Source organism: Suncus etruscus, chromosome 17, assembly GCF_024139225.1.
Source record: "Suncus etruscus isolate mSunEtr1 chromosome 17, mSunEtr1.pri.cur, whole genome shotgun sequence".
In the NCBI taxonomy this organism is placed as follows: domain Eukaryota; kingdom Metazoa; phylum Chordata; class Mammalia; order Eulipotyphla; family Soricidae; genus Suncus; species Suncus etruscus.
The window spans coordinates 71887153-71898628 of record NC_064864.1 but is presented as its reverse complement, the minus strand read 5'-3'; the positions used below and the strand labels follow the sequence as shown (position 1 = coordinate 71898628).

The following is an 11476-nucleotide window of genomic DNA, read 5'->3' as shown; positions in this document are numbered from 1 at the left end:
GAGACAGACTGCTTCCTGTTCCCTCTGGGTGAAGTTGAAGGGCTGTGTCTCTTCTCCTCCCTGCATTATACCCTGCACACGCTGAGCAGGGACAGGAAATGCAGGACTTGCAGGACTGAAATCATATGGCAGTGCTGCAGCCCACTTGATTTCCTCTCTCATCCCTTCCTGGGTGCATTTTGCAGGCAGGCCCAGATCTTAAACTGATGCTGCAGCTTGATGTTCACTCCCTGGAGCTCAGGGCTCTCTTAGTTGCTTCCTGGGGAAGGAAGTGAAGCCACAAATCAACAAACTGCAAAAGGTACTAAGTGAGCAACTAGTTCCATGATCATTGCCATGTTGGAGTAAGCTTCCCACCAGTGGTCCTCAAACTACGGTCCACGGGCCACATATTGTATTGCCCCCGTTTTGTTTCTTCACTTCAAAATGAGATATATGCAATGTGCATAGGAATGTATTCATAATTTTTGTTTTTACTATAGTTCAGCCCTCCAACAGTCTGAGGCACAGTGAACTGGCCCTCTGTTTAAAAAGTCTGAGGACCTGGGGCCAAAGAGATGGCATGGAGGTAGGGTGTTTGCCTTCCATGCAGAAGGGTGTTTTGAATCCCGGCATCCCACATGGTCCCCCAAGCCTGCCAGGAGTGATTTCTGAGCGTAGAGCCAGGAGTAACCCCTGAGCACTTCTGGGGGTGACCCAAAAACAAACAAACAAACAAACAAAAAAGTCTGAGGACCCCTGCTTCACACCATGACAAGATCTCTGAGGTTCCCGGCTCACTGAGCCTCCTGTTGTGTTCAGGAGGCCCCGCTGGGCTCTGTTCTATGCCCTGAGGTTTGTCTCTGTCTGTGGGGGTGAAGGGGACACATGGTTGGGTTAAAGGCAAGGTGCTGAGTCAAGGAGGCTCTCTGCAACCTTAGCTCCTGATAGCAGGTCTCACGCAGTGTCCAATAGGGGGTGTCAGAGAGCCAATGTGTGTGTGTGTGGGGGGGGGGGGGACGACTCGTGCTTCTTATAGCAGGGCGGCGGGTCTTCAGGGTCCATCTCAATGCTCTCCCTAGGAAAAGAATAGTGGGCTTGCCAGTAGGACAAGCATAGCTTCAACCAGCCAGAGCCAAGTGGATTGGCAAGTGGAGGAGGTGGCTGGCAGGGCTCCCTACTTAGATGCCATCTCCTCTGTAATCCAGGCACATGCAGGCCCTAGGAAGCTCTGTCACCAAAAGAGGTACCAGGGCACTGGGCAGAGTGAGGGTGGGACCTGGAAGGGCTCAAGGGCAGAATTCAGGGTTAGTCCAAACCTGGGTACTGCCAGATGTGATACCTGTGAAAAGAAAATATATAGGGGCCTAAGGGGTAGCACAGTGGGGAGGGGTTTGCCTTGCACGCAGTGTTTACCTTGCACCCAGGTTCAATACCTGGCACCTTATATGCTCATATGGTCCCTGAAGCACCACCAGGAGTAATCCCTGAGCACTGCTGGGTGTGGCCCCAATCCCCCCCCCCCCCCAAGAAAATATACAAAAGCCAGTCCCCATCTCCAAATCAGCAAGTCCAGGGGCTAGACACAAACTCCTGGTTTGTGTCGTGGTTGTGTATGGCAGGACTAGGGTGCTGGGGTGTTGGAAGCCTCATGCTCCAGTCCCGGGGGAGTGGTGGGGAAGTGAGTCTGGAAGCAATGCCAGCCAACACAAGAAATAATCCACACAGGTGGGGTGATAAAGCAGGCTCAGGGGGGCCCGGAGAGATAGCACAGTGGCGTTTGCCTTGCAAGCAGCCGATCCAGGACCAAAGGTGGTTGGTTCGAATCCCGGTGTCCCATATGGTCCCCCGTGCCTGCCAGGAGCTATTTCTGAGCAGACAGCCAGGAGTAACCCCTGAGCAACGCTGGGTATGGCCCAAAAACCAAAAAAAAAAAAAAAAAAAAAAACCAGGCTGAGGAACTTCCACCACAAGTTGTCTGCAAGCAGGCAAATGGCACCAGCATGCAGACAGGCTAGTTGTGAGCCCAAACTGGAAGAATTCTCTCTGCCCTGAGGTCTTTATTGGGAAGAGTAGGAGCACCCCGATGGGTGGAGAACAGGCAGGGCCAATTCAGAGGTGCTTCCCGCTCAGGTAGGACAAGTGCATGTAAAGAAAAAATATCCTGATTAGAGTAAAATCTGGTTACTCCAACAGGGTGTGTGTGTGCAGTGGAGGACCTGGGTGCTTGTTACCCCACAGGGGTGTTGGGGGTCCCAGGGGGACTGCGAGACACCACTGTATGCAGCATTTGGAGCCCCAAATGCAGACATTTTCCTTCCCAGGTGTGGGGTCGAGCTAGTGCCAGGGGATGGATCAGGCAGATGAGATGTGGGATGGTGGGGGACAGAGCAGGGAGGCAAGATGCGGAGTTGGAGGGGACACAAGGTGGTCAGTGGAGAAAGGCTGAAACCTTCAGGAGGAGAACCAGAGTAACAGCACAGCGGGGAGGGCATTTGCCTTGCACACAAGCAAATCCGGGTTCAACCCCCAGCATCCCATATGGTCCCACAGTGCCCATCAGGACTGATTCCTGAGCTTAGGGTTAGGAGTAACCCTTGAGTACTGCTGGGTATGGCCCCAAAATAAGCAATCAATAAAAAATAAAATAAAAAAAGAAAGAAAAAGACAGAAGAAAGAAAACTCTAGGAGTCTGGGTACATGTTCTCCCCACAGCTGCTCTCTTCTTGGGGGGGGCAGGCACTCTTGCACTCTCCCCTGGGGTACCCCAGCTGTTCCCAGGTCCTAAAGACAGTGCCGTTCATTCAGGTGCCCTGCCATATGAGGATTGGTCACCTCATGTCAGAGTCTGCAGTGCAGTGGACAACAGTGTCCCATGTTCAGCAACAGGAATGCACAGTGGCCACAGGTAGCCTGTGTGCTGCCCCTCCCCTGCTCTGGGGAGCAGCATCTGGGGATCCCCATCAATCTGGTTGGGCGCTGCTCAGCTGTTCACTCCTGAAACTTTCATCACCTGGCACAAAGTCTGTGCTTGACTGGACCAGGGGGGAAAGGTGGGTTGTGCCCACAACCCCAGGAGTCCTCAGACAACCCTAGGGAGCATAGAGGGAGAGCACCTCCCTGCGCCCTGGTGAGGTCGAAAGTGTGGGGGACAGGCCACACCTCTACGTGTGCTCCTTTGGCCTCCTGCTCTGCCTTTCCTGTCCCAGGAGCCCTTCATACAGTCTCATGGGGCCTGCCCTCCTCCACCCCGCCAAGGGGCCCCCGTGGCACAGGGTCCAGCCTGGTGACCACCAGGCCCAGTGAAACAGGCTGGTCCTCTGGCCAGGCTGTTGGAGGTGTCAGGGGAACATGGGAACAGGCTGAAGCTGCAGTGTTGGGGTGGACCCAGCCAGGCTAGAAAGTGGTCTTAGTGGGGCTGGGCGGTGGCGCTAGAGGTAAGGTGCCTGCCTTGCCTGCGCTAGCCTTGGACGGACCGTGGTTCGATCCCCCGGCGTCCCATATGGTCCCCCAAGCCAGGAGCAACTTCTAAGCACATAGCCAGGAGTAACCCCTGAGCATTACCGGGTGTGGCCCAAAAACCAAAAAAAAAAAAAAAAAGAAAGTGGTCTTAGTGACCCTTCTCTGCCCACTCTTGTGCCTGGTGGCTCTGGACGGGGCACCAGAAAGTGCCATCTGTGCATGGACCATCTAGGATCGAAGAGGATTCTGCATGGGTAGAGCTTCAGACAGAACATCAGCGACCAAATGAAGACCCGGTATGTCACGGGGGAGCCCGGGATCTTGACCCTGCTGTGGTGCTCGGGAGAAAAGGTGTAGGTAGAAAAGTACGTTTGTGGGTGGGAGGCAGATCTTCCCCTCGCCAGACCCTGCGAGGGTGTGGAGCCTCCACCACTGGAAGTGGTCCCACCTCTGGGTTCACCATCAAGGGGGGAACCTGGAAGCGTTAGGGGGAACACCCTCTACAGCGGGGAGCAGTCTCCGAGGGCGTAGTAGAGGCTTTGGGAGAACCAGGTTTACAGCAGAATCAGGGGAATCTGGTTCAGGGAAATAAACAGCAAGGGACCAGCACTGCAAAAGGCAGAGCGGCCCAGTGCCAGAGACACCTGCGCGCAGAGCTCGCCCCCCATCAGGCCCCGCCCAGCCAAGTTAAGCCACACCCGCCCCGACAAGACCACGCCCATCCAGACTAGCCACGCCCACACAAACTCCACCCCATCCAGGCGCGCGGCCCCGCCCTCGCCAGATCAGGCCAGGCCCGGTGAAGTCACGCCCTAGACGCGCGTGCGCATTCTGGTCCTCACGTCCCACCTGCGCCCGCGCACGCGCGCTTCGCCGCTCCGGCCTGGCTTCGGGCCTGCCCCGCGCACGCGCCGCACGCGCCGCACGCGCAGCCTGCGTCGCGCACGCGCAGCCCCGCCCGCCGCCGCCTCCCCGCCCGCCGTGCGCGTGCGCGTCACTGTCGGGCCGCTGCAGACGCTGGCGACACGGGCCCGGGGCTGCTGCTGCTGCTGCTGCTGCTCGTGTCCTCGGCCGCCGTCATGTCGCAAAGCGGGACCCCCGGGCTGCAGGAGGAGAGTCTGCAGGGTGAGCGCCGGGCGGGCGGGCGCGGGCGTCCTCGGGGCAGCGGTGCCGGAGTCGCCGAGCAGCCGAGCGAGCTCCGGGCCGGCCCGCGCCCAGCCGGTCCCCACGTCCAGTCGTTTCTAGGCGCGCGCGCCCCGGGGTGGCAGAAGAGACCCGAGCAGCGTCGCACCCCCGGCCACCTGCAAGCCAGGAGAAGCCCCGGCCCTCCGCTGGTTGTAGAGGCCGAGTGGGTGGCCTGGGGGGGGTCCCAGCAGCCGCAGAATGCCCCCTCCCACCCCGCCAGGACCTCTTCACCTTGCATTCCCCAAAGCCAAAGTTTGCTGAGCAGCGAGGAAATGAGTGTCTTCCTAAGTACATCTCCTTAAAACTTGTTTAGGGGGGGGGCAGAGTGTAGCATGGGCGTAGGGCGTTTGCCTTGCATGCAGAAGGACGGTGGTTCGAATCCCGGCATCCCCATATGGTCTCCCCCCCCCCCCCATCCCCGAGACTGCCAGCAGCGATTTCTGAGCATAAAGCCAGGTGTCACCCCTGAGCGCTGCTGGGTGTGACCCCAAAACCAAAACAAACAAAAAACCTTGTGTATACTGGCTGTAGCCAGGGCATTTGTCTTGCAGGTGGTTGTAGATCCAGGTTTGATTCCCCAGCGCCTGGAGTGATCCCTGGTCCTAGTAGCCTGAGGCACAACATTAAAAACAAAAATCTTGTGTCCTGGGGGTTGGTGAGGCAGTACAAGGCCAGAGGGTTATTGGCTTGCAGGCAGGAGGCTGAGGCTGGTTTGATCCCCAACATCCCATTTGGTATTAAGTGCTCCACTGGGTGTGGCCCAAAACCCACATAAACAAAAACAAACCAGTCTTGAAACCTGGGAAGAGAACTGAACCTGCATGCCGCTTGCCCTGGGGGGCCTCTTAGGGCCTCTTAGGGCCTGTGGGGCCCTCTTAGGGCTTTACTGTTGTCTTGAGCACTAGCATGGCTGGGAATGGCTAGAACCTAAAAAAGAATGGTGGTGGGGTCAGGAAGCCTTAGTACAAATAACAGGACTCTGGCTTGGCCTAACCTGACTGACCTGATTGTCCCATGAGCCCTGCCAGGAGAGCCTTGAGCACTGTCAGATATGACCGAAAATAGCCAAATCCCAAAACCAGCCCCTACTCTTCCCACCTCCTCAGCAGCACCATCTGGAGTGATCCTTGAATACCGCTGGGTGTGGCCCAGAAACCTAACAAAAAAACTTTTAATATGCCCCTTTATTTATTTTTCTTGTTCTTACACATCACAACTTATTTAGTAAGGTGTATTTAAAAACTGCATTTTTCTAACACTCATCTCTTTTGAGTTCAAAATTGACTGGTTGAACTTAGAGCAGGAATTTTTGTCTTTCCTGGTCTGGGCCATCAATGCTTGCCTTCAACTTCTTCCCCACTCCTGTGGCTTCTCTGCCAGTGCAGGTCTCACTGACCCCCCTGGTCCTGGGGGACCCCAGCCCCGCTTTCAGACCCTCATTCTCGCAAGCCTAAGCTCTGCTGAGAGCTCTCTGGCCAGCTGCAAGGGAACAGTGCTCTCTGGAATTGGACTGACTGCCTGGGTGGAGAGTGGTAGGGCTGAGCCCCTTCCCGAGTGTACGTGCTGCCTGGCACTGCCCGCCTGCCCTGGGGGAGGAGCCAGCGCGTGACGGGCCTGCAGTGCCAATCCGGGCCTAGGTTCTGGGCCTTGGCTGCACTTGTGGGCTCGGATTGGGTGAGTGAGCCCTTGTTTACCTCGGAAGCCAGGGCCAGGAGAGCTGTAATCAGACCCTGGCTGGCCTGGCTGGCAGCTCCCAGTCCTGTCACTCACCCCTTCTCCACTTGCTGCCTAGTTCTGTGGTCTTGGGCCAGACACAAGTATGCAGAAGGAGAAGCCGTGCTTCTTTGGAGGGGTCTTGTACCCTGCTCCAGGGTGGGGGTTTCAGGCTGGGTTGGGACCTGGTCCAAACCCTGTGTCTTTGTGTCATGAGTCCCTCTGTTCGTTTAGAGAAAACCCTGTTGCCTCCCACTCAGTTCCCTGAGGAACCAGCTCCCCAAAGGTGCCAGAGGTGCCTGGGGCAGGGATCTCTGGTGCTGGCCCATGTCCCTCGAGCCTGGGAAACTTGGGTCCCCAAGTCTACAGCCCTGCTCACACAGACTCACACAGACTTGTGTGTTCCCTGGCTCCAAACTGCCACCCCAGCTACTTGACACAGCTGCTTTTGCCTTTGCTCCTGTTGGTGCTGAACCTGCTCTTCTCCTGATTCTTTGCACACACATGACTTTCCCTCACCCCCAGGCCTGGCCCCTTCCCTGTGGCTGCTTCAGCCTGTCCTGGCTGCGGTGTGACGCTGTCTGGCTTCACTGAGCTTGTCGCTGGCATTTGGGGAATGATGGGACACAGGAGCAAATTCTAGAATCTTCTATTCGTTTTGGTGGGTGCCCTTGGGGCTGGCGGAGAGTCCCAGGAACTTGAGGGAGGTTTTGGGGCAGCTTCCCTTTGGGGTCTTGAGTGTTAGAAGGGGCTCCAGGGCAGAGAGGCTGGCATTGGTCTGGGTGGTGGGTGGGTTTGAAATCCTGAGCACGGTTGGGCTTTGAGGGGTTCTATCCTGCCCGGGACCCTTGGCTTGTGCCTCAGTGACTGGAGCATTGGGTGCCAATGACTGGGACTCAGGAGTGGCCACACTGGCCAGCCAGCCAGCCAGGCCCCCTTACTGCCCTGCCTGTGTGCAGTAAACTGAGGTAGGCCCTGTCTGAGCAGCAGATGGCAGCGGCCATCCTAGCAGTGCCCAGCAGTACCGTGGGTGACTCCTGACAGGCTGTGGCTGGGCCTGGACTTTGTCCGAGCTTGGCACTGGGCCAGGCTCCCCTCCCAGGGCAGCTGCTTAAGCCTGTTAAAGGGGAAGCACCAGGAGCCTGGGAGCTCGGTCCTGCCCAGGGGAAGCCACTGGACCAGAACCTGTACCTTCTCTCTGACTTGCCTCTAAGGGCTGTTTTATGCCAGGCTCCCCAGGGGTTAGTCTGTGTTCCCAGCAGCTGGGTCAGTTCTGGGTCCTCTGGAGTCTATGCGGTGGGCTTAGAACCGGGGCTTGAGTGCCCAGGGCAGTGTCTGCTGTCCAGTCCTGAGCTGCCCAGCCTCTGTGGGCACGCACCATGCATGCACTCTCCTCAAACCATCTCCGTCTTGCTCAGCTTCTGACTGGGTTCCATTCCCAGTCACTGGATGTCTGTTCAGGCCCATCTTCCTCCTCTCTCTCCACTGTGAGCTATGGTTTGTGGCAGTAGTGTGAGTGTGACCCCGTCAGGTCCCTGGGAACGCTAGGTCTCACCACTCCCACTCCTTTCCCAGAGAAGCAGGGCTGGGCAGGCAGGATCTAGAGATCTGACCCTGCAGGGCTACCTTTGGTGGCTTAGCTCCATCGGGAACCTTCACTGTGGCCTCCACACTCTGCTGTGCAGAGGAAGCCAGAGCTTCTGGGGCAGGGCTTCATGGGCTGGATTCCAGACCCAGCAGTAAGTGACGTGGGCTGGTTTGAAACTGGCCTGGCCAGTGAATTGTGAGGTCCCCTGAGTGAGCCCTTGTTGGTCCCCAGCACCACGGGCATCTGGACTGCTGGGGGTTTGGCCAGGCTGGGCGTGTGTACTTGGGGGTAGCCTCATCCTGTCCTGGTGCTAGAGCGGGGAGAGGGGCAGCCTTAGACTCTCCTATGTGGAATGTGAACAGAGCAGCGAAGGGAATGCTGGATCCGGCTCATTAGCCTGCTCCTGCAGTGCCAGGGGTCCTGGGAGATCATGGCCCTGCACACCTACATATCCCCATAGCGCTGTGCCTGTGTCTCACCATGGCCCTTGTGCCCTGCAGGCTCGTGGGTGGAGCTACATTTCAGCAACGGCAATGGGGGCAGCGCGCCGCCGGCCTCTGTGTCTCTGTACAACGGTGACATGGAGAAGATCCTGCTGGACGCCCAGCACGAGTCAGGCCGGAGCAGCTCCAAGAGCTCCCACTGCGACAGGTTGGGGACTCGGGGCGGCAGGTGGACCGAGCAGAACCACCAGGGCCCAGACTTGCTCCTTCCCACTGAGCTGGAGGGGGGGTGGTGTCCAGGCTGCCATGCATGAACATGTCCTCTGTCTGCCCCTGCTCTTCAGCCCACCTCGTTCCCAGACCCCACAGGACACTAACAGAGCTTCGGAGGCTGACACCCACAGCCTGGGGGAGAAGAACAGCTCGCAGGTAAGACCCCTGACTCCAGCCCCAGCTCCCTATGATGCCTTCTCTCTCTTCTCTCCTCCTCCCCACCTCCATGGTCCTGACATGTGTCCAAGTGCCTATTACTCTGGTCTCTGTCTGTCTAGAAGTTGCTCAGCTATGGGGTTTTGTCCTGTACCCCTGGGAAGAACAGAAGAAGACTCTCTGCCCAGTCAGGGCTGAGTGAACCACAATGTGGGGTTAACTTTCTCTAGGAACCTGGGGTTTAGTGGGAACTGGGGCATCCAGAGGAAATCCGCAGGGCATGCCACACCCCACACTTGAGTATTGGCTGTTCCTGATCAGGAGCCTTCTTGCTAGTCGGTCCATACTTGTCTCTCACCCAAATTTCATGTTTTTCTCAGTTGAACAGAAAAGGTCGGGAGGGTTTACCGGCGGGAGTGGTGTTCTCTGAGCACGGCTTTCACGGTGGCACCAGCCTCCACTGTGGCACCGTTTGTGGGTGTCATACTAATAGAGGCCCCTGGAGGAGAAGAGATGGTGTCAGCAGAATCATGTGGACCAGGATGTTGTTCCATGGTAGCAACTTGGCCTGCACGTGTGAGGCCCTGGACTCAATTCCTGGCATCAGTCCAGAAAGTAACCCATGACTGGGTGCACAGTTCACTGCTAGGGATGAGGCTTAGCTGGGGTTCGGGTGCCTCGGTTTGTGTGTGTGTCCTCACACGTGTATACATATGGATACATGTGTGTGTGTGCGCGCGCGCACGCGCGCGCATGCATGCGTGCCTGACTCCAGTTCCTGGTGCGTGCGTGCGTGTGTGTGTGCATGTGTAAGTAAATTTGTGTTTTGCCTGACTCCAGTTTCTGGTGCCTGCTTTGCTGAGCAAACCCCCATTACCTCCATCCTTGAACTGGATTATTTTGCAGTTGGGCCACCCACTGGCTGCTGCCCTATCCCCTCACTCTGAAGTGTAGACCTGCCCCCATGCTCATCACTGCCTCAGGATGGCCCGGAATAGCAGGCTGCCCTGTCCATTCGTACATGTGTCTGTGTGTTTCCTGGAGGGGTGAAGGCCAGTGTGGCCCTAGACAAGCCTCTCTGAGCTATGTCCATTGCCTCTAGTCAGAGGAGGACTTCCTGGAGCGAAGGAGAGAGGTGGAGAGCATCCTGAGGAAGAACTCTGACTGGATTTGGGACTGGTCCAGTCGGCCTGAGAACATCCCCCCCAAGTAAGTACGGGCGGGATGGGCCACACTGAGCCATGGTTCCAGGGGCTGCCCTAGGGCACCCCTGACCCTCCTTTCCTGTCTAGGGAGTTCCTCTTCAAGCACCCCAAGCGAGCCCCGACTCTCAGCATGAGAAACACGAGTGTCATGAAGAAGGGGGGCATCTTCTCAGCCGAGTTCCTCAAGGTCTTCCTCCCGTCTCTGCTGCTGTCCCATCTGCTGGCCATCGGGCTGGGGTGAGTAACAAGTAGCCGGTGGACCTGCCCCTAGACGGGCCTATGGACAGTTGACCCTTTGCTGAGGAGTGGGTCAGTGGTGTGGAGCAGGGCTGCCCTGTTTGCGGCTGTTGGATGCTATTGCTGCTGTTCAGGGACCCCTTCCTGCTGACCTGTTAGTTGCTCTGTGCCTGGCCCAGTCCCATCCCTTTTCAGGAATGACTCGTTGACTCGTGTCTGCTCCAGCTAAGCTCTCAGGCCTGTTGGGTGGGGGGTGCTTCTGTACATGCAGCTTTGGGGTAGGAGGCAGGTCTTCATCTTCCCAGTCACCTCACAGCCTCACTCTTTTCCCCCACAGGATCTACATTGGGCGGCGTCTGACGCCATCCACTAGCACCTTCTGAGGGAGGCATGGCCGCAGTTGCAGGCCCAGAGTGGCCGTCCTGGGCAGCTGCACTTGTTTTGTTCTGTAAACACTGTGTCCTCATGGGCAAGGGGGCAGCATACACTACACCAGGCCCAGTGGCCGCCCGAGGACGGGCCCGTTAACACGCATGTCTCCCCGTCCCGTCTACTGGAATCACATGGTAGTAGTTTCCTGGGATGTTCCATAGCTCAATATAAATAATTTTTAACTTACTATAGTTCCTATGTATGTAATATTTTAGCCAAGAAAAGTCTGTAATCTTAACTCATTGAAAACACTTTATATTTTGAAAGACAGAAAAACATTGATGTGAAGAACGACTGTGTGAGGGATCTGTCCCTAATAAATACTGTGGCCTTACACTCACGGCTGTAAGTGTAGAGCATTGTGTGTCTGAGGTGGACGCGGGCTGTCCACTGCGGATGCTGTGTGCCGTGCGGGCTGTTTGCAGTTGGTAAGCAGAACTGAAGTTCGAGGTTCTTCGTGGTGAGACGTGGGCAGACGTAGGCCTGCGCTTGGCCCCTGGATTATCTTCTTGCTTCACTTGCGTGTCTGACCACAAGATTGCTGCCTCTCTCCCATGTTGATCTGTGCTCTGAGAATCAGCTTCGTTCTAAGAAAAATTGTCTATTTTAACACAGAATAGAAAACAAATCTTTGCCAAATTCTCGGGCAGTTGCAGAGTTTGCATAGACAGGTCAGCCCGGCTCTCCTGGCCTTGACTCTAGGCTGCCCTGGTTGGTCCCGCATGCCCTGACAGCTGCTGATACACTGTATGTGCTTGTGGATCCAGTTCCGGTGTGTCCAATAAACACATTGTCATTTAAAA

At 56.7% G+C, this 11476-nt stretch overlaps 1 protein-coding gene across 1 annotated transcript; it reads left to right on the top strand.

Moving 5' to 3' along the window:
• The first annotated feature begins 4406 nt into the window (after positions 1–4406).
• BNIP3 (BCL2 interacting protein 3) lies at positions 4407–11476 on the top strand. The gene is made up of 6 exons (XM_049790606.1): positions 4407–4566; positions 8428–8578; positions 8715–8799; positions 9902–10008; positions 10092–10241; positions 10579–11476. Exons 1-6 carry the CDS (start codon positions 4521–4523, stop codon positions 10622–10624), a joined length of 585 nt encoding a protein of 194 aa, XP_049646563.1. The 5' UTR covers positions 4407–4520; the 3' UTR covers positions 10625–11476.

Excerpts from the sequence above, each read along its gene's own strand:
- BNIP3 (XM_049790606.1), top strand. The coding sequence starts at position 4,521 with ATGTCGCAAAGCGGGACCCCCGGGCTGCAGGAGGAGAGTCTGCAGG. Across the intron at positions 4,567-8,427 it reads GCAGGAGGAGAGTCTGCAGG|GCTCGTGGGTGGAGCTACAT; the intron begins GTGAGCGCCGGG and ends TGTGCCCTGCAG. Across the intron at positions 10,242-10,578 it reads CTGCTGGCCATCGGGCTGGG|GATCTACATTGGGCGGCGTC; the intron begins GTGAGTAACAAG and ends TTTCCCCCACAG.